Source organism: Antechinus flavipes, chromosome 5 (genome assembly GCF_016432865.1).
Source record: "Antechinus flavipes isolate AdamAnt ecotype Samford, QLD, Australia chromosome 5, AdamAnt_v2, whole genome shotgun sequence".
Classification (NCBI taxonomy): domain Eukaryota; kingdom Metazoa; phylum Chordata; class Mammalia; order Dasyuromorphia; family Dasyuridae; genus Antechinus; species Antechinus flavipes.
In genome coordinates, this window is record NC_067402.1 from 105607832 (window position 1) to 105634443 (window position 26612).

Below are 26612 nucleotides of genomic sequence, written 5' to 3' on the forward strand. Positions count from 1 at the left end.
ACATGAGGTTGGGACTGGGTCAGCAGACAGAAAAAAGTTGTTATTTACCTCCAGGGCCACACAGCAGGTAAGTGCCTGAGACAGGATTTATACTCAGGTCTTCCTGATACCAGGCCCAGTATGCCATTCATTGCACTACCTAACTTCCTCTAAAACACACAGGATCTAGAATAGAGAAGACCTAGAATAGAATCCATTCTCGAACATTTTGTAATTGTGTGATTCTGGTCCCTGCTTGAGCCTAATTTCTTCACCTAAAAAAAAAAAAAAAATGGGAATACTCATTTTATATCTCAGTGACAGTATAATTTTGTACAAAAGGGAGGAATTAGAGTCAAAGTCTGAATTCCATTCTCAACTTAGCCACATACTTTGTGACTTGCAATAAGTCACTTGACTTCTCTATCTATAAAATGAAGAGGAATTGATTAGTTCTGAGGGTTGTTGTGAAGTTCACATGAGAAAATATATTCATTATTATTACCTAGTCTGACATTTTGCACATGAATAAACTGAGGTTTGTTGATTTTAACTGGTTTATGGGTGAGTGGTCAAATTGAGACTATCATCCATGCTTTTAAAGTCCCATTCCAATGACATCAAAGGACTTGATCTTTGTAAATGACTTAACATGGTGGCTGGCACCTACTATTGTAATGGGCTGAGGCTTGAGTTTTTGCACTGAGGTCCCAAGCACATGAGGCTAAGTAGTAATTGGACCATACTCTATTAATATGTAAGCTTGGAGAAAGAATGGCCCCCACCCACTCTTGTGCAAGTCCTGATGTGTTGTATAGGAAATGACGATTTTGGTGGGTGGAGGCAGGGGAGTGGAAAAGGGAAGGGGAAGGAGAGACTTTTTTTGGGATTGCTATTGCCACGGCTTTTCTGTTTGTTTGGGGAGGAGATGGCTCAGTGGGTAGACCACCAGCCCTCAAGTCAAGAGGACCTGAGTTCAAATCCAGCCTCAGACACTTAACAATTCCTGGTTGTGTGACCATGGGCAAGTCACTTAACCCCAACTGCCTCAGCAAAAAGAAGAAGAGAAAACAAACAGAAAAGCCGTGGCAATAGCAATCCCAAAAAAAGTCTCTCCTTCCCCTTCCCTTTTCCACTCCCCTGCCTCCACCCACCAAAATCGTCATTTCCTATACAACACATCAGGACTTGCACAAAGAGTGGGTGGGGACCATTCTTTCTCCAAGCTTACATATTAATAGAGTATGGTCCAATTACTATTTAGCCTCATGTGCTTGGGACCTTAGTGCATCAACTCAAGCCTCAGCCCATTACAATAGTAGGTGCTTTAAAAATGCTTGTTGCTTTCCCTTTCCTTGTCTACCGTATTTTACCCTATCATGCCTATATCATCATCTTCATTATGGGTTAGTCAATAAATATGAAATGTCTGCCTTGTGCAAGGCACTGAGCCAAAACACTAGGAAAACAAAGAAAGATAAAAACCAGCCCCTGCTCTAAAGGTGCTCATAGTCTAATAGTGTGACAGCATGTAAACATCCTTCGTACAAACAAATGACATACAGGATAAATAGGAAATAATCAACAGAGTGGAGGCATTGGAATGAAGGAGGGTCATTGCTTTGTCATTCAGATTGTTTTTGAAGCATTGAAAACAAGCTCTTAGTGTAACAGAAAAACCAACATATTAGGAGGTCACTAGAGAATACAATATTTGAAAGCTCATTTTTGCTCAAATTCTCTTATTTTATTACCTTCTGTGCCACTAGGGTTTGCTGCAGGATTTCTAAAAGCTCTTTCTTCTCTCTTCTTAAGGTTCCTTGGCTAAACTGATTTGTCATTTGTCTGTTCTCCGCTCTGACTAGATTTAATTCAAGTCTATACATTTCAGAGAACATTAAGAAAAATATCAATGCAAAAGAAAATATTTAATTGGGGTGTATGTGTGAGGGGAAATTGCTTTGTTGATGCTTGAGCATTGATACACAGGAAAACTGATATTATGCAAATAGTTTCTGAGGGGAAAGATAACTCACTTTTTCCAAGGTACAAAGAAGTATGTCCATTTTACATACCAGGAGAGAGAATTCCAGGACATTAAAGACCAGAAGGATTTCAAATCCTGACAAATATCAAAAATAGTTAGGAAAAAAACAACCCCAAAATAACCCAAAACAGTATGTTCTACTGTGTGTATGTGTGTGTGTGTGTGTGTGTGTGTGTGTGTGTGTGTATTTGTGTGCTTTTCCCATCTACATTTTCTAATAAATTTAATAAATTTGACAGTGAAGACTCTGGCCTAGAAAAAGTAATGTGAGCTAAAAAGAAAAAAACCCCAAATTTGACTCAGATATGAAGTTAACATCTTTGCTTTGTGTTCTCCTGCCTATGTGACCTGGCACAAATAACTGAACCACCTTGCTAGTTTTCAATTTCTTCTTTCTCTCACTCCACATAGCTAATGAATTGCTTATCTTGCCATTTCTGTATCTAAAACATCTCTCCATCTGACCCTTGTTTTCCACTAACACAGCTGAATCTCCGTCTAGGCTCTCATTACCCTGTGCTGAATTATTTCAATAATTTCCCAATTGGTCTCCCTGCTTCAGATTTCTGTCACCAAAACAATTTTCCTTAAGCATAAATATGATCATATGACTTATCTACTCAGTTGATTTCAGTGATTTCTTATTATCTCTAGGAGACAAATATATAAACTACTTCGTTTAACTTTTAAAACCCTTAACCCGACCCTGGCCCCTATGTCCAGACTTGTTATATGCCATTCATCCTTCCCCACTCTGTGATCCAGCCAAACTGACTTGTTCTTCATAGATGCCTTTGCACGGGTATTAACCGTGGCTACAGACATTCCCTCCTCACTTCTGCCTCAAAGACATCCTAGCAGCTGGGAAAAGCAGGAAATCTTGAAAGGAGTCAGGGAATTGAAACACTGCCTTCTACATAAAGCCTTTCTAGATTCCTTCTCCCTCCTCTCCTCCCTGCCACCCTCACCATTGCTAATGCCCTCTCTTCCTAATAGCTTTGCTTTTAATTTTGTATATATTTGTATTTATTTAAATTATATTTATGCCATATATGTGTGTATGTATTATATGTGTGTATATGTATATATTATATATATGTATCTATATATTCTCATTTGTAGTTATATCTACCACTGAAATGTAAATTTCTTTCAAGTAGGGATTGTTTCTTACATTTTATTTGTATTCTCAATGTCTAGCACAGTGCCAAGGATATGATAGTTAATATATACTTGTCATTTGATCGACTAGGTAGTCTCAAAGGTCCTTTCCAGCTCCAAGTGTCTGATGTTTTGATCATATTGGTTGACGAGTGAAGAGAGGTAGTTAGTATCAATCATGACATTTCCCTGAAAAGTAAAAGTAGCAGAAATATAAAGGCTGTTTTCTAACAAATAGATATAGTTCTTACTGAGACAGGAAGAAAGAAGTAGAAAAAAAGAGTAGAAAAAAATTGGAATTTTTTTTTTAAAGGGTCAAAATTAAGTGAGGGATAGACAGAGCTTAAAGAAGAACAAATTGGTAAATACAATAATAATAATGAGAAAAGGTTGAATTTGTACCTTTTAAAATTCCAGACACACAGATGATAATTGGATACAAAGGTATCCTTTGTTCTTTGATGTTAATATTAGTATTTCTGCTTCCTATTGTTACTCCAGTGGGAACCCCCTGATGCTACTGTTGTATAGGTCTTGAGCTATGGTTTGACAGTGCTAGCTTGTCGTGTGTTTTTTCTTTTGTTAATATGGAGTTTTTCTTTCTTTTTTTTTTCCCTGCAAGGCTTGAGCTATATAGAAAAGTGCCAAATCTTCGAATCCTGGCCTGTGGCGGGGATGGAACGGTAAGTACATGGAATGTTCCCCATTTTAATTTCTTTTGTTATTTTCCTTTGGTTTCTGTAGGATAACAAGACTTCTTTATTCCTAACTTGCTTCCCCTTCCTCTTGCATCCCTAAAATCTTACCTATCAAATGGTGATTAAATATACAGTTAGGGAGATCAACTAGCATAGCCTGTCAGAATTAGTCAGGAGGGTGACCAATTGTGTTTCTAGGGAAGCAGAGAATGAATCTTCTGATCATTCCTTTATAAACCTACTGCAACTACCCAGTTCCAAAACTTCATTAAATATCTGTGTTATTTTAGTAGCTTTTTAAGCTAAAGTAGAAAGAGAATATCTATATCCCTTTTTCCATTCAAACATTTACAAGGTACCTACTATGTGCAAAGGCATTTTACTGGGCACTGGGGACATAAGGACAAAGAAACAATCACTGATTTCAGGGAGTATACAGGATTCTACATGCACCTGCCAAGTTAATCTATATTAAATTCTCTTTCTTCCTGTCTCCCAATGTCTTCAGTGGTTCCTTATTGTAAGTAATTCCTTACTCTGCCATTCAAAGCACTCAAAAATGTGGATCTAATCACCTGCATTCTTATTGTCCACTACTTTAAGCAGTTTATAATGAGCATCACCGGAGTACACACACCATCTTTACTCTCATATCTGTACTATTGATCCTGTTCCTTTATTGTAGAAGGGTTCCTGAAACTTTGCCCATCCATCAAGATCTGTCTTTCCTGAGCACACTAGGCCTTCAATCATTTCTCATCCTCTTCTTGTCCTCATCCTATGATATTCATCATTCATACTTTTGGTACCCCTCCTTTGGCATGTATACTGCCTTTGGATTCTACTACTTTATGTTAGTAAGAAATTCTTGTATTATTATTTCATTATTCTTGTCTCCTGTCTCCTCTTCTAGCTGGGAAGCTTTGTGAGAACCTGGACTGTGTATGTATTACATGTCTTTATATTCCCATAACAATTCTCAGCAGTCATTCAGTAAGAATGTATTAAGCACTTATTGTGTGTCATTGTGTCAAGTGCTAGAGATAAAAAGAAAGGCAAGAATGTGGCTGCTGGCCCCAAGAAGCTTACAATCCATATATAAAGTGCATATCTATTGAAAGAATGGATGGATGAGCAGCTTAAATCTACATTATCTTATCCCTAACCTAAATATTAATATTAACTTAAGATTTTTCATATGTTAAGCTTAACGGATTTCTTTTAACTTTTTAAACTTGGCCATATTCTAAATTTAATAATTTTGTTCATTAATAATAAATGCAAAAACTAATTAAAATAACAGATGGAAGTATCACAATGTATACCCCAAAATGTAGTGCTTAGACTGCAAATGATTAAGGGTATTATCCCAAACTTTCTGGCTCTGTTATCTTCCTGAGCACAGATTCATTAGCTCTTGTTTTTCCTTCATTTCTCTGTATGATTTCCCTCCACTTTTTAGCATACACAGCAGAAGGCGGCATACTCCCGCTTGTGTAAAGAACACAAAGCTCTTATATTTGACGAAAATTAATGCTTCATTGTCTCCCCTCAAGCCATTATGTCTCAGAATGAAAATCTTACTCAAAATGCGTCAGCCTGTGATAGCCTGTGCTAGAAACAAAGACAGCAGCGGGGAGGGATTGGATAGCTGCCGCCTCCATGGCTGTCTCTACTCTGGCAAAGGGAGGGCTTGATGTTCTGTACCCAGATACCCATGAAGCAAAAATAAAATGATTCTTTAGATGGGGAGAAGATGAGAACAGTTAGTCTACACCTTCTTATCTCTTGTACCAAAAAAGTCCACATCTTTGGGTTGTAGTTTCTCATGCAATTAATTAATTGAGCAGGCTCTTTTATTTCTTTTACATGCCCAGAACCACACTGGGTAACTTGGGGTGAGAAAAAGCCAAGACATTGTAAAACATGACCCCTTTGTTTGAGAAACTTGATATCTAACATCAAATTAGAAACTAGTATCTGGTTAGGAAGATTTAGAAAAGAAGTGTGACATCATAGATTGAGTGCTAAACTTGGAGAATGGGAGAGTTGGATTCAAATCTTATCTTTGATACTATCTATACTATCTGTATGATCCTAGGCGAGTACTTAACTTTTCTGATACTCCATTTCCTCATGAATAAGAGTATTGGACCGGGATAGCCTCCAGCTTTGTATTTGGGATCCTTTGATTTCTTCTAGGGCAGTACTGTAGTCTGACCTCTTTTTATCTTGTTTTTGTAGTTACTGGGAAGTATTTCAGGGACTCAGATACAAGATGCTTTATGTCTCCTGATATTTTAGCTGGAGTTTGTTTTCATCTTATCCTTTACTGCTTTTTTTCCCCTTCTGCTGCAATGCAGGCTTGTTTTTGCATTTTCCTGATATTCTGAAGAAAAGAATCTTGGAAGGCCTCTTGTTTATTTGGGACCACTTTGCAAATCTGGGAGTGTGATACTCCACTACCAAGATCTTTCTCTTTCTTAAGGGAAGAGAGAGAAAGAAGGCAGAACAGAGTCTTAGTGATTGCAAAAGGGACAAAAGAAGGAAGAAAAGTTGTGGCATGTTCTGTAATTGTGGAGAGAATGGCTGTTTTACAAAGTCATTATTAAAGATTCTCAGAGAAAAGCAGGGACCCATTCACCTTGTCCAGAGGATAGCTACCTCTGAATTGTCAGTCATAAAACAGAGGAGGTTTCAGGACCTTAAAATTAATTGCACGATGAGTCAGGAGGGCAAGTTATCTAATGCCAAAAGATAAAAGTTTAACTTCATGCTTTTAGGTCATTTTAGAGTTCACCTCATGGCTCACTTTTTTCTGAGCATCTGTAGCTAGTTTAAAAAGCAAATCCCTTGATATGAATAGGGAATGTCTTTTTTATTCCAACCAAATGTACTATTCAGTTCTTCCCCCATTTTTAACTGAGAGGAGATGTGACAGGAGACAGGGGAAACATAATTCATAGTCAGTTGCTCTATTTAGAACATTCACAGTCTAGAACTACTGAGAACAATTTTGATCTCCTTACCTCTGGCATCAGTTGAGCCTGATAAAAGTCCAGAGGATAATAATTCAGATAGATGATCATAAGGTTGGTCTATGAGGTCTAAGAAGAGGCTAAATCAAGATAAGCTAGCCAAGCTGATTTTGGATCATTATAGGAAATAACATTCTAACAGGAATTTTTCAATAATGGAATAGACATAAATGTGACAGAATCAGCTTCCTATCACTGAAGGTATTAAAGCATAGGATGAATAGCCATCTCTCAGGGATATTGGAGAAAGGATTCTTTTCTTTGGTAAGGCAATTTGACTAGATGACTTCTAAGATTTCTTCTAACTAGGAGATTTTTTTATTTTTAACATCCAGTAATACTTTTAGGATTATTTTATGTAGGGTTACTTCTTCTCACTTTGATTTGTATCAGATACCTACTTTTGTTTGTTTGTTTTTCAGTACTTATGAATTCTTATTCTGATTTCCTTTCTTTTCTGTCAGTGTCAGTCTGTGAACTCTTACTACCTATTGGAATTACTAAGTGGTATGGGTGACAACAGTTGCACTTTCTAATGAGAGATGGATGCATAGCTGGTCAAACTTATTAGCAGCAGATTTAAATTAAGTGGGTGGATCTCACTTAGGACTTATAGCTTTCTGACTTTATTTCAGCATCAGTTCATTTTCAGAAGACCTAAGGTTTGAGTTCACTACAAACTTAATATAAACCAGAATCACAGTACAGCCCTCCAAAGGAATGAAATCACTCTTATACTGAATCAACAGAGGAATTAATCATAGGAGCCACTTACTATGTGACCTTGAAGTCACTTAACTTCTTTAGGCCTTTGTTTCCCTATCTGTAAAATTAAAGGATTGGATTCGATCACATCCAAAGCACTTTCCTGTTCTCTATTTATGATTCTCTGACGTAATTTTCATCTATTTCAAAGAACACTGGACTCATAGTCAAAAGGTTTAGCCCTGCCTCTGCTGTGACTTTGGGCAAGTAATTTTTTTCTTTCTCTACTTCAGTTTCCTTATCTACATAAATGGGAGACAGGAGTTGAATTAATCCCATCCAACTCTCAAATTCTATGGTACTATATACTCTGTGTTGATCAAATTATATCTGCAACATTCTGTTCAAGTCTCCACTTTTGTAATTAAATTATACATTTCTTGAGGGAAGTGGCTGAGTCATATGTCTTTTTTTGTAGACTAATATGGCTTAACAATACTGCACACATCATAAGCACTCAATAAATATTTTAGACTTCACTATTTCCTTGGGGGTAATGAGTTGCATATGTTTACTACAACTTGGAATTGTCACTTCTATAATTCTAAACTCTATACCTTTCTTAATTTGGCCTAAGATCCACTTTGCTTTTTTGGAGGCCATATTTTTTGTTTGCTCCTATTCAGCTTGCTTTTCCTTTCTAACTTCCAGATTTTTTTTGAGACAAGTTGCCACCCTAGCAATGCCTCCCTAAATTTCATACTTGTAAAATTGATTTTTAAACCCAATTATAATATTTTTCATTTGTCCATATTTATTCATGTAATAAGTTCATTTCATATTCTAATTTGTCATGATAACTTTTGAATCCTGATTTTATCATCTAGTGTGTTAGCTATCCTTCCCAGATTTCTGTTGTCTGCAAATTTGATAAATATGCTATTTATGCATTTAGCTAAGTCTTTGGCAAAAAATGTAAATTATAGATAGAATGGATAAAGCCTTCATTCAGTCATACTCTTTCAAAGGGCCCTTTGCTCTTTGTCTAAATGTATAGCATGTTTATAGATAGAAAAAATAGGTGGAAAGGTTTGAATTGAATTATTTCAGACCTGAAATTTTCTTTAAAAAATATTACCTCTTGAAGTCATTTAAGAAGTAAATGAAGGGGTAATTGCATCTAAATTTGTTTATGTAGGACATGCTCTAAATGTTGATTTCCATTTCAAGATGATTACCATTCTAAAGTGAGTTTAAAAGTTTAAAATAAAAAACATTCTCTTCCCAAAACAATTTTTGTTTTTACAAAAGAAAAGAAAAACAAACAAAAAAAAACTAAACCAAAAAAAAAAAAAAACCCTCAAAACCTCTCCATATGATTATTATTAAAGGCTCCTTCTTCCTTTTCCTACTTCCAGCTCCCTGGGATATGCTTCTCTCTCATTTATCTTTTTCTCTCTCCCTTTTGGTCCCCAATCTATCTGTAGGTCGGTTGGATCCTTTCCATCCTCGATGAACTTCAACTCAGTCCCCAGCCGCCTGTTGGGGTTCTTCCTCTGGGTACTGGGAATGACCTGGCTCGAACTCTCAACTGGGGAGGGGTAAGAACTAACTCTCAAAGGCCTGTAGTGATACAAGACAGCTCATTTTGCCAAGAAATCATTTCTTTGTAACAAGCAGATGTTCTAATATGAGATCAGGATGCATTTTCATCTAAAAGAATAATTTAAGTTTAAGGGTTATAGGAACATAATGAATGTCCAGGAACCATGATGTAATTCAACTGATTTTTTTCTGATTTTCCTATAATTAGTTATAAGTCATGAAAGAGCTTAGTATGAGGAAATTAAGTATGTGACAGAGCTTTTTCACAGAAATCATACTTTAATCAATTCTTCTGAACAGATAGTGAAAAGAAATGGGATGTTATATTTTATTGTTCCATCTCATTTTGAGCACTAATTGGAGGACCAAGTTCAGGTTGCAGTTAAACCCTTCTCTTTGTGGAGATGACTTATTCCTTTAAGTTGCTGATATACCTCACCATATTCCAAGCTATTATGTCTAAAAAAATGATCCTTGTAGAAGAACAACTATAGCTGGAAGTGGGAACAATCAAAAAAGTTTATATCACGAACTTGATATAAGTTCAGTTTCAAGTTAACTCAGCAGGAAGCAGTGAAAATTGTTGGCTTATAAAGCTATCTTACCTTCTTTTTTCCCCAAATGCAGGTGGTGAGAAGGCACTGTTGAATAGCAGCTTTGGTATTTATCATTGTGACAGGAATAGTTCTGTCTCTAATGACATTATACATGTGTAGCTTCCTTAGAAACTATACCTTCTGGTGTCATGGAAAGAGATATTGATTTGATGGGTTGCAGTTCAATAAGCAGTCACAGAAAATAACTTTTCATTTCCTAGGGGGACTGAACTTCTCCTATTTATAGCAACTCTTTATTCTTTTCCAAAACCCACTTCAAGTTTTCAGTAAGGGTGATTAGGAAATTGAGTTTCTCGATTCTATTGTATCTCAATTGACATCTGTCCAGTAGCATAAAGAATAGGACTCCTAGAAAGGTGAGAAGGAAGGGGCTGTGAGGAGAACAAAGTTCTTCCTTCCATATCTTCCATATCTTCTATGTCCATAGTCTAACTCTTTTCCAAATTCTGCCTTTCCAAAACTTCAGTGTTGTACCTAGTATTCCCAGGGTGAGATTGATAGGAGCAGTAGGGGTGATGTGATGTGGTCAGTTATTTAATGACCATTTATAAAGTTCCTATTACATGCTAAACACTGTGATAAACCCTGTAGATAAAAAAGAGATGAAAGGAAGTCCCTGTCCTTAAGGCTTTCATAATCTAAATGGGAGAAAGAAAAAACAAACAAACAAACAAACAAACAAATAGGTACATTGGATAAGTAGGAAATAACAGAAAGAAAACTGTAGAATTAAGAAGTGATGGGAAAGGCTGTGATAAGTGCTATAAATCCAGCTGTTGTTCTATCTTTGTGATCATAAAAGGCTATATTTCTGACAGATAAAGTTACTGGCTTCAGGAGAAGAACTCTCTTGATTCACAGCTGTCCAGCCTTAGGTGGTCTTTTTGCATGTCCTTTTAATCTAAATTCTAGGAACTCAAGTAAATATATGACAAAGCATTCCACTTAGAATTGGTTATCTGTAAAATAAACAGTTCTCCATAGGAGAGAAGTTCTTTCTTTCATGAATATTTTTCAAAGGAAATTATTATTATTATTATTATTATTTTGCAATTTCAACCACATCAGTTTAAGGAATAAAAATTTGGTGCCCAGGAAAACAAGGTAGTAAGTGATATGTGTGCTTTTTGATCCCCCAGGGATACACGGATGAACCTGTCTCCAAGATATTGTGCCATGTGGAAGATGGAACTATTGTGCAGCTAGATCGATGGAATCTCCATGTAGAAAGAAACCCTGATTTACCTCCTGAAGAACTTGAAGATGGTGTATGCAAGGTTAGAGGGATCTTTCTTTAGCGAGGACCTTAAAATATCAATTTGAGTTTTAGAAAACAGATTCTGCCTTTCTAGTAAGAGAATCTCACTGTGATTCCTTTTTGTGGGATTAAGGAATACCTTTTCAGTTAAAGGTTCAATAATACCGAATAATAGCCTTATCAAATACTTATTTATGCCTTTTAGATCTAGAAATGATTAAATCCCTTATTTGTTTCCAAAGGTCAGCCAATTCATCCTCTTTCCCTTCTAGATAGAATTACATAAAAAATATTACAAGACATGTGTTTATCAAATTTGTGATCCTTCAAGGTTATTCTTATTTCTGTTTCCAGGATACTGATATCCATATTTGTGAGCTGTAGCTAGAAAGATAACTACTCTTACTCATTTGGTATCTTATTATGATCAGGAAGGTCTTCCTTATGATCAGCCTAAATACAGCCTACATCAAATTTAATCCAATTTCACCACCTGCTTTGTCCTCACTGGAACAATAGAATACACAGTCACAATCTTCTTCACCCTTAACTTTTGAGCTGGCATTTGAAGAATAACAAACCAAGGTACATTTTTTTCCAAATCTGGCAGAGCTAAACTTTAAACAGAAAGAGAATTTACTTTATTTCAGATCTATTCTTAATGTATAAAAACTTGATATTTTTCTCCTTTCCCCTTTTACTCATTAGAGATACATGCACCCATATATTTATATAAATCTCTCTCCGTGTCTCTCTGCTTCTCTCTCTTTCTTTACATATATATACATACGTGCATACATACATGTGCACCCATATATGCCCAACATATATGTGTATATGGATATTTATGTGTATATTAATGTATGTGTACATATATACATATTTGCATGTGTATATTACATACATGTATATTCAAACATATACACACATGTGTATATATTGAACATTTTGATTTATTCCCCTTGTAGTAGAGATAGAAATGAAATGGAATACTGGTGGTGTTTCCCCACCAGTGTCATTCATTAGATGAGAGACTGTGGTTAGAGATGTTATTTATAGTCATGAAATAACTAACTTATCCAAATTGGGTAGGTGAAGGAGAAGGAATAAGCATTTACATAGTACTTATTATGTTTGCTAAATGTTTTACAAAGTAAAGTGATTTATCACATTTTGCATTTGGGAAAACTGATGTAGACAGAGATTTAGCCCTTTGCTTGGAATCAGAGTTACCGAGTATTTGGGGTTGGCTTAGATTCCTAGTCAGAAGCACCTATTTTCTTTTGTGCAGACAAATCAAGGAGTTTTTTTTTTTTTTTTTTTTTCGCGTCCTCATCATTCATCCACTTATTACATGAACTAAATGTTGAAAGACTTCCTCTGTTTCACAGTAGACTATCTGAACAGTCAGCAGTAGTAGAATGGTGTTGTTAAAATAGGAAGCCTCTCTTTGGACACATGAAATTAGCACTAATTATAAAGCATGTGATTAGAAAGAGCAGGACCTAAACTAAAATAAGTAATGCATGTGGCCACCATGAGGCGGTCTATCTCCTACACTTGCCATTGGTCAGACTATTATTAGACTATCCCATTCAGTTCTGGTCTCTACAATCTGAAGTAAGTCCTCTTAGAGGCATGAGAAATAGCAAATCAGAGGATTTTTTTTAAGTCTGATTTTTTTTAGGAAAAAAAATGGAAAGGAATTTGGATTTCTTAACTTGGAGAAGCTAAAGAATAATTCAATAAATGTTCCACATGCTTAAGAAGGGTATCATTTAGAAAATGATAATTTTTCTAAATTTTCTCTTTAGCTTATTCTCAGTGCGTATTAAGAAGAAGAAATTGTAACCTAAAGAACTTAAGTGATTTAGAAGTATACTGTTTCTCCAAAGACAGGATTAACTATACTTAGGTTGTTTTTACATACTCTTCATATTTTGTGAAAGTCTGGGGAAACAGTCATCTTCAGGTATCAGATGACCAGCAGTTTCTGAACTTCTGTCATTCTCCTCTGTGATATTTCATAGTTTTTTTCTTGACCATTCAGAATATCAGTTTACCTGCTAGATGAGAGTTTGCCCTCATATATCAGTCTATCCTGTTAATTTTGCCTTTTCAATCCAATTCAGTAAATATTTTTAAAGTGTTCACTATTTTCAAAATATCTTACAATGGGGGGAAATAATTCCTTCCTGAGGGCAGGATAATCTACTTTAGGTTATTTCTGATATACAACCCTTGGGTCACCCAATGAGTCCCTAAGTCAAAAAGGAAGGTTTCTTCTATATTAAAAGGTTCTCCCTCTCTGACCTTTAACCAAATAGAAAATGTTGGTGGTTATGGGGGGGAATGAGACATTGTAGTAATTTCCTATCTAGAAAATATGGTATTTGTAATATCAAATGGCCTACTATGTGCTTTGCGCATATTTGTTGAATTGATAAGAATGAGGCACAATTGTGCTTCTTCAGAGAGCTAATAAGATTAACCTCCCCCCACCCCCAACTAAGATGAATTAGCTCATTTGATTGTCATTTAACATGGTTTTCATGCTGGGGTAGTGATCAAAAGAGTGCGTTCATGTTGCCCATTAGCCATTTGCCATGTATTTTTTTCTAATTTTACTTGACTTCAGTGAGGAAAAAAGATTATTTCAGCAGTTGCATTTGGCTGTTAGCAATGCGAAGCCTGTTGTTTCAGTACAGAATGTCTGATTATTTTTCCTTCTGCCTTATTTCGGAGAAAAGGTTAAGGCTGGCCTTTAGGCTTCTAGGATGTGAGAGCTAGAAAGGCTTTAACCATTATAGTTTAGTCCATTTCACTGAGTTATCAGGCTAAGGCCCAGGGGGCTAAAATGGCCAATGCTCTTTTCATTCTGCCACACTTTTGGCAGTCAGTCAATCAGTCATCAAGGCTGTAGCTATGAGAGAACCCACATAGAATATGGAAGTGATATTTTTTCATGGGTAATGATATGGTAATTCAGACTCTGGGGTATGGTTTGAATTAATGTAATGTTCAAATTAGAATTTTTCTTTTTGTAAATATAGGTTATCATTACTTTTAAGTGTAGTGACTTGGATTATCAATTTTATGTGTTCCAAGTAGAGGTCCCACATAAGTATTTACTGAAGAGATAGTTTGTTTTAAGTAAGCTATTTCTGCATGCCAAATGTTCCAGTGCTTTTTCTTTTAAAGAAATATTTTATACCTATGTGTACACATATATCCCCAGTGCTTAGCATATTGCCTGGCACACAGTTAAGTATGTAATAATACTTATAGACTGAATGACACATGAATACATGTATTTGATAATCAAATTCAATCTAAACAAAGTTTAGAGAAAAATTTTTAATCTTTTTTAGGTCTTACCATCACAAAATCCAGATCAGTGGATTCCACATTTAGCATTGCATTTTGTTATTGGCTTTGTTGCACTTCTATTTGTTAGCTATGATTCCTTTCCTTGAACTTTTCCAGAAGAATTTCTGGTCTTAAATCCATTACCCTTTCCCCTTATTTTTGGAGCATCATTTGGGAGAGATAAGCCAAAGACCAGTCATATCTGTCATTATAGAGCATCTTTTTCCTTTTTATCTTTGCCAGTCAACTTTACATGGATTTCTCTTTGTCATTACAGCTTCCTCTCAATGTTTTCAATAATTACTTCAGTCTTGGATTTGACGCTCACGTTACACTGGAATTCCATGAATCCCGAGGTAAGAACCTTATTTTGCTCTTACATTAAGGTAAAATGACCTGACAAGTAGTTTAAATGTTTCACAAGGGTTAAGATTGTAAATTGTCATTCTTTTGCTGAAGACCTGAGATGAAATGTCAGTATACAACAGACAGGGACGGATATTGATAACCCACATTATATACAATATTCATGAGAACATTGGAATGCTTCCTTCCCTTTCTCAAAATCTGTGTAGGTCTCTTATTTATATTGCATAATGCTAAAGGGACCAAACATTGAAATAAGAAGGAAGAATGATGGCTTCTTAATGCCAAAATGATCTGAAGTAGACAAATTTGACCCCTGTATTTCTTTCCCTGTTATCTACAACATAACCAGTCAGTTGAATTAGGATCATGGTTATGATGCCAAGGATGAAGTTGGTTAAACTTCTACATGTTTCTGATTTGAGAACCAATATGAATAGTCCATAAGCAAAATATTTCCTTCATTGCTATTAAATATCAAAGTTGTACAAAGATTTTTGGGATATGTGGTGTGTGTATGTATGTGTGTTGGGAATACTGTGGTATGATTTTAGTTTTTATTCCTTTGAATTCTTTCAGGTTTTGTTCCATTTGATTTTTTTTTTTGATTGTGTTCCACAATGATTTCTAGGAACTAGTTTTGTGGAGAGTCATTTTGCAGCAGTAAGATTCAGTTATATTGAAAGTTTGCTTGTTACTGACACCCACCTCATCTTTTCTGTCATCAAGAATGGGATTCTGTTAAAAATAAGTAGCCATAGGCATTTTAATATCACATATATAGCATTCATGGGGAGCCTATGTTGTTTAGTCATGTTCAACTCTTCATGACTCCACTTGGAGTTTTCTTGACAAAGATATTTGGAGTGATTTGCCATTTCTTCCTCCAACTCATTTTGTACACGAGGAAACTGAAGTAAATAGGGTGAAGTGACTTGCCCATGATCACACAGTTAGTAAGTGTCTGAAGCTAGATTTGAACTCAGATCTTCTTGACTCCAAGCTCAGTGCTCTCTCCACTCTTCCATCTAGCAGCATATTGAAGAATTTAATGTCTTCTCACCTCCTGAGTTTCATACAGAAACTGAATTATCTTTAAACAATCAAAACAAATTATTAACAAAATAGAAGCATATTATACTTCTAATAGCCTGGGATCTATACATTTTTCATAATGAGATCATAAATCATTGATTTATCTAAGGTAAGATTTAGTGATCTAGGGTAATTATCAAAAACATGTCACTTACTACCACTATAATTTGTGTTCAAAATCAATAGCCTAGACTACTTGTAAGCAGTAGATAGGTCTGCATTTTAATTATATCCTGATACAGCAGTGCATTGGAAGGAGAGTCTTTTTTTGCCTCAGAGGGGTATTTAATTACCCTCAGAATGTTTTATATAGGCAGCAAAATGGTGCAGCTAGGGGGCTCAGTGGATGGAGTTCTAAGATTGAAGATTCATCTTCCTTTGTTCAAATCTGGCCTCAGATATTTAATAGCCATGTGACTCTGGGAAAATCACTTTACCCTGCTTTCCTCAGTTTCTTTATCTGTAAAATGAACTGGAGAAGGAAATGGCAGACCAATATCTGTTCCAAGAAAACCCCAAATGGAGTCATAAAAAGTCAGACATGACTGAAAAATGACTGAACCTTGAGAAGCCAGATAGTGAACTCTCGGAGTTCAGATAACTCAAAACTAGTTTTTCATCATGCTGCTGAGGAAGGTGTGGAGCAGGGCAGTCCAAATATGACAGAGTTTGGGGGATGGTCTTCTAGTTGATTTAGTGATGCGTTCTAATTTCCCCTTTAGGTGTGAATCTTTTGAACAGTTATCTCTTCAATCAGACATCTTGTGTGTAGTCTTGTATTTCTTTTCTTTTGTAAGAGACCCATGTCTATCAGGGGCTTTGATGATCAGTGAAGCAATTTAATTGTGGATGCCCAGCCATATTCAAGGGCTTTCTTGGGGCAATTGTTTAGGGTTACTCTATGCTTCATGGAGCCCTTAATTTGTAGAATTCTCATTAGGCAAGTAAGCATGGGATGATAAGCACCTTGTGTCAAGTGGTATCCCAATTATGATACTAACTAAAATTGAACTAATGGAAGGACTTCAGGAAGTTTTATGTGCTTTTAATTGAATATCATATTTGAGTGGAAAAAAAAAGGAGAGAGAACTGTAGATTTGGAATTTTTAGTGGCTTTTTTTGAGTTTTTAGACAAAGCAAGAGCTTCAAGCATCTTAGGGACTATTCAATTTTTATCACAGTTTTCTTCCATAAAAGGCTGCCATTTTAAGCTACTTCATCATTTATTTGAAAAGCAGAATTTTCTGACCTTAAACTCAGCAGCATGTGCTTTCCAGAATGTTAAGCAATTTTTGAATAGTGCATTAAGATGAGCATCCAACATTTTTATAAAAACAGTGTTGCAGCTTATCATGCTGGAATTCTATTTAAACCCAAAGTATCAGATGGTATTGAGGCATTCATTGCTCATAATTCAAGACTAAAAACATTTACAGAGCAGAATTAATGTTTAAATTGACAAGGTCATCCTTATTATTGGAGTTAAGAAAATTCTCAGTTTCTGAAGTGAAGGTTTTTAACCTCTTTTTTGTTTCATTGACAATCTTGTGAAGCTTATGAACCTCTCAGAATAGTGATTTGTTGTCTACATTCATAAGTGAAGGAAATGTTAAATTTTAGTAGAAAATAGGAAAAAATAAAGAAGCAAATTTTTTCCTGTCCAGCTTCCCAGACCCATTGAAATTAGTCCTCATAGTTAAAATCACTTGCTGTAGAGTCATATATCAGAATACAGTTGGAAGAACCTCAGAGGTTATCTCATATAATCTGTGTGTATATATATAATATATATAAACCTTCTTAATTAGAAGGAATCCCCTTTTAAAACATTCAAAAATCACCATCCAGCCTAACTTGAAAACTTTCAGTGGTAGGAAACTCACTATTTTTGAGGAAGCCTGTTCCATATTTGTACAGCTCTAGTTGATGTGGAGTTTTTCCATGTTGAAGTAAAATTTACTTCTTTACAATTGGCACCCAATGCTCCTAGCTCTGGCTTCTGAGATCAAGAAAAATGCATCTAAATCCCAATCAACAAATAATGACGTCTATCTTGTTCACCCCATAAATCATTTCTTCTCTGGGGTCCACAACCTCATTTCCTTCAACTAATCCTTTGCTTGAATTGCTTTAAATGCCTGCAGCCAACATCTTATTCAACCTCTTCTAGTTTCGTACCAGCTTTTATCATTGTCCTTCCTAAAATATGGTATCTGCAATTAACACAGAATTCTTAATATAGTCTTACCAAGGCTAATTACAAAAAGATCTATTACCTTTCTTATTTTGTACGTTCACCTTCTGTCTTAACTTGCATTCATTTTGTCATACTTTTAACTCATAATCACAATAGTCTAAAACACTTAGGTTGTTTTTATACAAGAATTCTTGTTTAGCCATCATTTCCTTATCCTATACTTTTTTAAATTTCTTTTGAACCCAAAGTGTAGGATTTTCCATTTTTCCTCTGTTAAAATTTTGTCTTATCAGATTTGGCCCATCATTATAGTTTCTCTAGACTTTACCTGAATGGTCCAATTTTACTTTCTCAGATTTATTACCCATTACTGCCCTTCTTGTGACTTGAAATCTAGTCAAACTGAACTTGTTCCTCATGGGTGTCCCCATGCTAGGAATGCACTTTTCCTTTCCCTTTGCATGTTAGAATCCTTAGTGGCCCTTGAGTTTCTACCTTCTGCATTAAATCTTTCCTCTTCATCTCAGCTGTAAATGCCTTCTTCCTTCTCCACATTAATGACTGTATCTATTTTGTTTCTAACTAAAATGTGCATATTTGTCTCTATTGTTAGACTGCAAGCTTCGTGAGAGCAAAGATTGTTTTAGTTTTTTCTTTGCACTGTTAGTGTGCAAAGTACATTGCATGATGTATACATTTGTATGTATATACGTATATATTATATGGTATATATAAAACAAGGTCTTAATAAATACTTGTTGATTGGGAGTTACATATTCTGTCAGTTATAATAACTACATTAGATGTTTTATATTGAAAAGTGCTTTATATAAATAAAATAAAGATGTATCACTGAAGAAAAGGTTTTCAAAACTACATTATTGAAATGATTGTAGCATGTAATTATAACTATAAATGAACAAGAACTACAGAGTTGCTTCTGTGTTATTCTAGTTTGTGTAGAATGTGTAATGACCTTGCAATGGTCTGACAAAAATATCTGCTTCCAAGATTGATATCTGCTTCCAAGATTGAAAAAATCAGTCTGGTTTATGCTAATCTTCATGTAGTTTACCATTAATTCTGTACTATAAAAATTTTGTGTTTTATTTTTTATCAGTCAAAATGACTTCATTGATATAATAGTGATAATAGCTAATATTGGTAATTTAATAATAATTTATTATATGCCAGTCATTGTGTGAAATGCTTTGTGATTACTGTCTCATTTGATCCTCACAACAACTCTGGGAGGGCAGTACTATTAATATCCCCATTTTACTTAAGAGCAAATTGAGACAAATAGAGGTCATGATGTGTCCAGGGTCGTAATTCTGGTAAGTATAGAAAGCTGAATTTGAATTTTGATCTTCCTGACTTATGGCCTGGTGCTCTACCCACTTTACCACTTTCCCACTATATAGGTAACTCATCATTAGAAAATGTTACCAATGCAAATTGGTATTGTCTTATAACTCATGGTCTTAGAGAGCTATCAAGGGCACTGCATTGTTAAAGGGTTTGTCCTTGTTCACATGACCAGCATGTGTCAGAGTTGAGACTTGATTGCAGATCTTTACCACACTTAGATTAGCCAAATGGTACAGTAGGCTAATTCTTATGCCTCCCATTTATACTGTTTCTTAACAGAAAGAAAAAAAAATGGATCCTAGAATTATTTGGAATTAACATTTTTCACTGTATTTACTCTGAATTTTGTTGCCTTTAATGAGGTTTTCATTCCTATTATTTTAGCAGCTAAATGGCACCATAGTGCACAGAGTGCTGGGCTTGAAGTCAGGAAGGCTCACCTTCTGAGTTCAGATCTGGTGTCATATACTTACTAGCTGTGTTACTCTGGGAAGATCACTTAACTTGGTTTGCCTCAGTTTCCTCATCTGTAAAAATGAGGTGGAGAAGGAAAAGGCAAACCACTCAAGTATCTTTGCCTGAAAAACACCTTATTGGGTCATGGAGAGTTGAACATGACTGAAGGTGACTGAACAACCAGCATGCATTTTTCTGTTGGTGCTGGCCAAATCTATAATGTGGTCCTGCCAGGAATAATTTTGAAGCAAAAAATTGGTGGTTTTGAAAGCCCTTTAGTCCTTTGACTCTTTACTGAAAATTAATATGACCCAGTATGCAAAAGCACAGGCTCAGTTGTCTATATAGATAACTAAAGAACTTGAAGACTATTCAGAGCTTGAGTTCAAGGATCTCTTGTTCCAAATACAAGTATTCTGCAAGGGAAACATCTCAGCACAAGTGGCAGTATTTGAATTAAAAAATCATGAGTCCTGAAGACACCTCAGTGATAAGCAGGAATAAAGTGAGATCTAACATCAACTTTGTTAAAGTACGGCACATCATTGGAATCAAATGGATTCAAAGATGCTGAAAGTTTTATTTACATTTTAGTGATATGAAGTCGGTATTTAGTTTTGAGCAGTTTTAATCAAGAACCTGAACAGAAGGTTTGAACCAAGGTACATACCTGTAGGAGAGTGAGCAGATAGTAAGGGAGGTCGACCTAAAGAGTACAAAGACTTTGGTCTCAGAACAAAAATTTTAAATTCAGATGAATAATGGGGATATTGGGGAAAAAATGCTTGAGCAACTCTGAAGAAAGGTCAAAGTTAAAGTGACCTACCTTCAGATATCTTTCTATTTGTGGGGGAGATGTGCACATTTTGATTCTCTTTGAGAAAGCCACAATGCAGTGGGACTTGGCAGGAGGTGAGCTTATGGAATCTTTGCCTACCCTGCTGACCGGAGTGTTGGCAGGCCTCCTTGGCATCTGTAACCAAAAGCCCCAAGGTAGTTCGACAATGTATTTAGAGTGTAAGAATACACTTTATGATAATTTCAGCCTAAGTCCAGTTTTCTCTTATAATAATTGGACCCAGAAGGCTGAAGTTAATGCTCGAAAAAAGTTGGCAGAATGAAGACTTCATCAGTTCCACTTTCAGATCTCCTGGAAAATCAGGCAATTGGTGAAAGACCAGAATAGAAAAAACTTTGTTCCTGGAAGCTGAATTAGCTGACTAGGGTTTTATCAAAGGAAGGATCTGGAGAAGTGATAATCTAAAGAAAAGAATTACTCATCAGAAATGGCAGAAAAGGAGGCACTTTCCCTTCATGTACACTTTTTTTTTTTATCTCATTTCGATCTTTATTGCAACTCTCTTTTTGCTTCAAATAAATTCCCTCAAAGTTGGAGAACTTAAATTTATACAATGGCTTAGTCCCAGATTTGTTGCACTGGTTTAAGTCATATCAGATTGACGACTCTCAGTGAATAATTTCACTCAACTACCATGTTAGTACAGAACTTTGTTCCTCTTGCCTGAATTATTGAAACTGGATTCCAATTAGTCTTTGACTCATTTCTCATTTCATTCTATAAAATATATATTTATATAAAACATTCATAAGTATATAAAATGTATCTGTATATACAAACATATTTATACATTGTTATTTTCTCCATCAGCACATAATGAGGATAAATTAATTCATTCTTTCTACTTACTATGTCTAGGGCTTAGCCCAATACCTGGTGGCACAACAAATACTTGTTATTGATTGATTTATCAATGACTTCAAATCAATAGCCAGTTCTGTTAAGTTATGAGATTTCTCAAATATGGAAAATGTTTTTTGACCCTGACCTATGATTTATTATTATGATCTATGATATTATTATCTATGATTTGCATTTATTAGGTATCTCTTTTTTATTACTTCTCTGTCATGTAAGTTTTCCCATCTACTTCTCCAATGTGGAGTGACAACTGATCTCTAATTTATAGTCTAAGGGAATTGCTTGGGCCACTAAAAGATTGTTGTTATTTGTTCTTAGTTTTCAAAGAAGACCAGGGATGTGACAAGGTGATGTCTTGACTTGGGCATGAACTGGATTTAAGTAAGGATGAATGGCACAAAGTCTATTGCTTCATTTGTTCTGTTTGTCCATGGTCCTGTAGCCAGTATATGTAAGAAACAGAAATTAAATTCAGGTCTTCATGAACATGAATTTATATTTGACTATGTCATTCCTTTAATCAAGAAGCTGCAGTGCTTCATTATAATTGTCTCTAAGGAAAAAAAAAACCAACTCTTTTTAGTGTTTAGAGCTCTTTAATAGTGTAGCTTTATCCTGTCTTTATAGACTGATGTACAGCTCAACTGATCATTCCTGTTCCAGCCCCATTTATCTAATTGGTCTTCTTTGCTTGTGATAATTCATCTTCTGCCTTTATGCCTTTGATAGACTGTGTCCAGTGTCTAAGACCAGTACTTTGTCTCTGCATTCCTAATTCTTAGCTCAGACATCATCTCCTTTAAGAGAACTTTCCTGATTTCCCAGAGTTTGGGCTCTCCCAAATCAACTTTGCATTTATTATGTATCTCTCTTTTATTACTTATCTGTCAACTTGGGCTATTTTTCTCTCTTTTTCTTTCCTCCAGTAGAATGCAAACTCCTTGCAAGCAGGGGTGGTCTTGCTTAATATCTTGTGTTCTCAGATACTAGAACAGTGCTTGACATATAATAGATAATTAATAAATGATTATTCATTGATTCCAAACTCTAAGGCTATTTATATAATAATAATAATAGCTAGCATTTTATTTAAAAGTATTATCTCTTTGATAATCCTCATTTGATAACATTTCATATTGTAAGTAATCACTATTATTATCCTCATTTTACAAATAAGGAAACTGAGACAGACATGTTAAACTTGTCTTGTGTCCCCTAGGTAGAAAGCATTTTAGGAAGTCTTTTTGTTTGCATGGATGAGTTGGGACTTTTACAATTTATAACTTGTGGTGAAAAAATGACAACGCAAAAGTCAAAGTTAGAATGGCAGTTTATAGGGAAAAAAATTTTCCCCCAGAAACAGCCTTAGGGTGATACACAGAGGGAAAAATGCCTCTGAGAAATGATAGCAAAAAAAAAATATCCACATTGGACAAAATTGCCTGCTTATATGGTAAATAAACATCATCAAAAGAGGAAAGTGAAGAAGTGGACCCAAAGCTTTATTTATAAGGAGAAGCCTTTTAGTTCTCTAGGCTACTCCAGGGGCATTGTAATGTGTAGAACAATGGGTCTCAAATAAGGAGGACTAAACTTCAAATTCGACTTCAGATACTGTCCAGCTGTGTGATCTTGGGCAAATCACTTCTATTTCCTTGCAGTTTCCTCTTCTATAAAATAGAAATAATAATAGCACCTACCTATCTAACAAGGCTTGTTACCCAACAAGGCTGTTTGTGAAGAGAGGATCAAATAAGACAATATTTGCAAAAATGCTTAACATAACACTCAGCACATAGTACGTGCTATATAAATGCTTATTCCCTTCCCCTTCACCTCTAGTTTCCCCACTCTCCCGCCCTCCCCAGCAATATAATGGTAAAATGAGTGAATGACATTTTTCTAGATCTAAATCCTATGATAGATGATAAGTTCTACAAGGACAAAAATCCTCCAGAAAATGAACTATCAGCAAAAATAGCACATCAGAACTGTGAAAAATAGCCCAGTCCAGTGATAAGGATTACAAATGCAAACTTTCTTCTGGCTGTTTCTTGCTGATTCACTTTGGAGGAAACATTTGATTTATGTGATATTATGAGCCTGCACAATATATTTTTAGCAATACTGTATATGAAGAAATATTTTCAGTATTATAAGTGAAAATTTCAATGAGGAACAGAAAGAATCCTTAAAACAAGATTGATTTTTGTAAGTATTATATTCAGATGATTCTTTTTCTCATTGCAGATCTTATACCTCCACAATCCATTTGAGGAATTTTTTAAAATCATAAATTGACAGAAGACCTTAGAGAACATTTATGTCAAAACAGTGTTTTGATAAATGAGGATACTGGTACCCTGTTAAGTCATAGAGTCATCATTTCTGAGTATCACAACAGACCTCAGAGATTAATTGGTCCAATCCATGCCAGAGTGGGAATATATCTTCTTATCTTTTAAAAAATTATTTTATACACATCTCTATTGTAGAACACAAGGCACACCTATATTATGAAAGTATTGAGTTTTTGGTCTCAATGATAAAAAAATAGTATTTTGACAATCCTTTCTTCATTTTTCCTGGTGAAATTAAAATAAGCTTAGATTTATAAACAGAAAAATTATTTTATTTTAAATTTATGGAATAAAACAATTATTTTCATAACACAGCATAATAAAAAAAGATGATTGTACATGAAACTGCAAATCTTTTATATACAATTTGCTATTCTTTTTAAATGTATAATAGAATTAATGTGTAAATTTCTTTTTTTCCTCTTTTTTTTCTTCCCTTCTATCCCCCTGGAGAGAATTTCTTTTCAACTCCACTGTTTGGAAGCTGTGGGGAACTCTTTCCTCCCTAAACACATTCTACTTGTGAATAGCTTTAATTTTTTTTTAAGTTTATTTTTAATTTATGGAATAAAGCAGGTATTTTCATAACATAGTATAATAAAAAAAAAGGTGTTTGTACATGAAACTGAAAATCTACTATGCACAACTTGTTATTCCACTGATATTCAACAAAATTATCATGTACATTTCATTTTTTTTCTTCTTCCTATAACTTCCATTAGACACAAATAGGTATACACACATATACATCCATACACACATATGTGTGTGTGTATATATATATATGTATATATGTAAAATTATTTTATACATATTTCTATTTATCAGTCCTTTCTCTACAAATAGATAGCATCATTCTTCATATGCCCCTCATAGTTTTTTCCCCCTTAACATAGTAAAAAAAAAAAAAAAAACTGTACAAGAAACTGCAAATTTACCATGCAGTTTAATTTTTAAAGAAATTTTAATTTAATTTCCAGCTTTAAGTTTTTAATTTTTTATCAAAATATTTTCAAAATACATGCAAATATAGTTTTCAGTATTCATCCTTGCAGAACTGTTTCAAATTTCTCTTCTTTTCTCCCCATCCCCCCCGCTAGACAGCAAGTAAAACAATATAAGTTAAACATGTGCAGTTTGCTTAAACATATTTCCACGTTTATCATGCTGCACAAGAAAAATCAGATCAAAAAGGAAAAAAAAAATGAGGAAAAAAGCAAACAAACAACAACAAAAAGATGAAAATACTGTAATGTGATCCACATTCAGTCCCCATAGTCCTCTTTCTGGATGTAGATGCCAGCTTTAATTTTCAAGAAGTCATTCCTCTTATCAAGCTGAAATCTACCAATACCAGAATCCAGATCTACTGACTCTTAGTCACACCTTTTCTCTATCATACCCTGCTGTCCTTTTGCTTGTCTTTGTCAATTAAACCACTCACTTTGTGGATTGATCTTGTAATGTCCTTCAGGAGGTGCCTTGTGCTTACTGATATGGCAGTGAACTTTGGGGATGTAGATAATGGACTTGGTTACCATCATTTTTCTGGTTGGATTCCTGCCCAGAACCTTAATTATTACCAATTTCTAGGGTTGCTTCTTTAAGTAACCACAAGATTCTCCTTCTCTCATGCCTGAGAGCATTTCTCTTTATCTTGAAACACAGTTGTCACATCATTTTGCTTCCAGAACAAATAAGATTAAATCAGTTTGAAATATAAAGATTATTAATACTGATATTTCAGACTATCACTGGGTGATCTTATAACTTATAATCCATAAATTATTGCATTAATTTTAGCTTAAGTTATGAGAACATAGAAATATGACTTGTTCTATAGATGGAAAGGAAGTAAATTATATTTAAGTATCTGTTATACACTAGGCATTGTGCTAAACACTTTATAGATGTTTTCTTATTTAATTCACAATACTACTCCTGGTAGGTAGGTGCTATTATAATTTCTCCTTTACAGTTGAAAAAACAGAAACAAAAAGAAGGTAAGTGAAATGTTCAAAGTAATATGGAGAGGACAGATGGGAATTATCTAGAGCAGGCAATATTTTTTGAGTTTAAATTCAACAGTTTCAGTAAAAATATTGAGATGAACAGATTGGTGAATTTCAATAAAAATTAAAAAACATATTAATTACTTTTTACATATTAGGAGTTGGATTAGAGATACAAAATATTACAGTACAAGTCTTTGAGGAATTTGCTGTATATTGCAAGAATATTATACATATTAAATTATAATGTGAGATAGGGTACAATGGTGGCAATGGAAAAAAAAAATCCAAACAAAATAGAAACATTTGAGGGGAGGAAACAAATTCATTGGGAAGGATCAGGAATAAAAGGCTCATCGATTTAGTTTTTTGGCTTTTCAATTACCCAATAAGTATTATTAAGTATATATGTCAAGCACTTTACTGGGCACTGGAGATATAAATAACAAAGAATAAAACAAGCCTAACTTGAAAAGAGTTTATAATCGAATAGGATGATAGCAAGTACTTATACAAATATAGATAGAAGGAAAGAAGTACATATTAGGTATTGTCATA

At 34.8% G+C, this 26612-nt stretch overlaps 1 protein-coding gene across 2 annotated transcripts in view; it reads left to right on the top strand.

The window, feature by feature from the left end:
- Positions 1-26612, top strand: part of DGKI (diacylglycerol kinase iota) — a 565471-nt gene that overhangs the window by 292065 nt on the left and 246794 nt on the right. For both annotated transcript variants that reach the window (XM_051961507.1, XM_051961508.1), the window contains exons 12-15: positions 3810-3870; positions 9116-9229; positions 10990-11127; positions 14755-14833. In XM_051961507.1, the coding sequence (XP_051817467.1) occupies positions 3810-3870; positions 9116-9229; positions 10990-11127; positions 14755-14833 (392 nt within the window). The remainder of the gene's footprint in view (positions 1-3809; positions 3871-9115; positions 9230-10989; positions 11128-14754; positions 14834-26612) is intronic.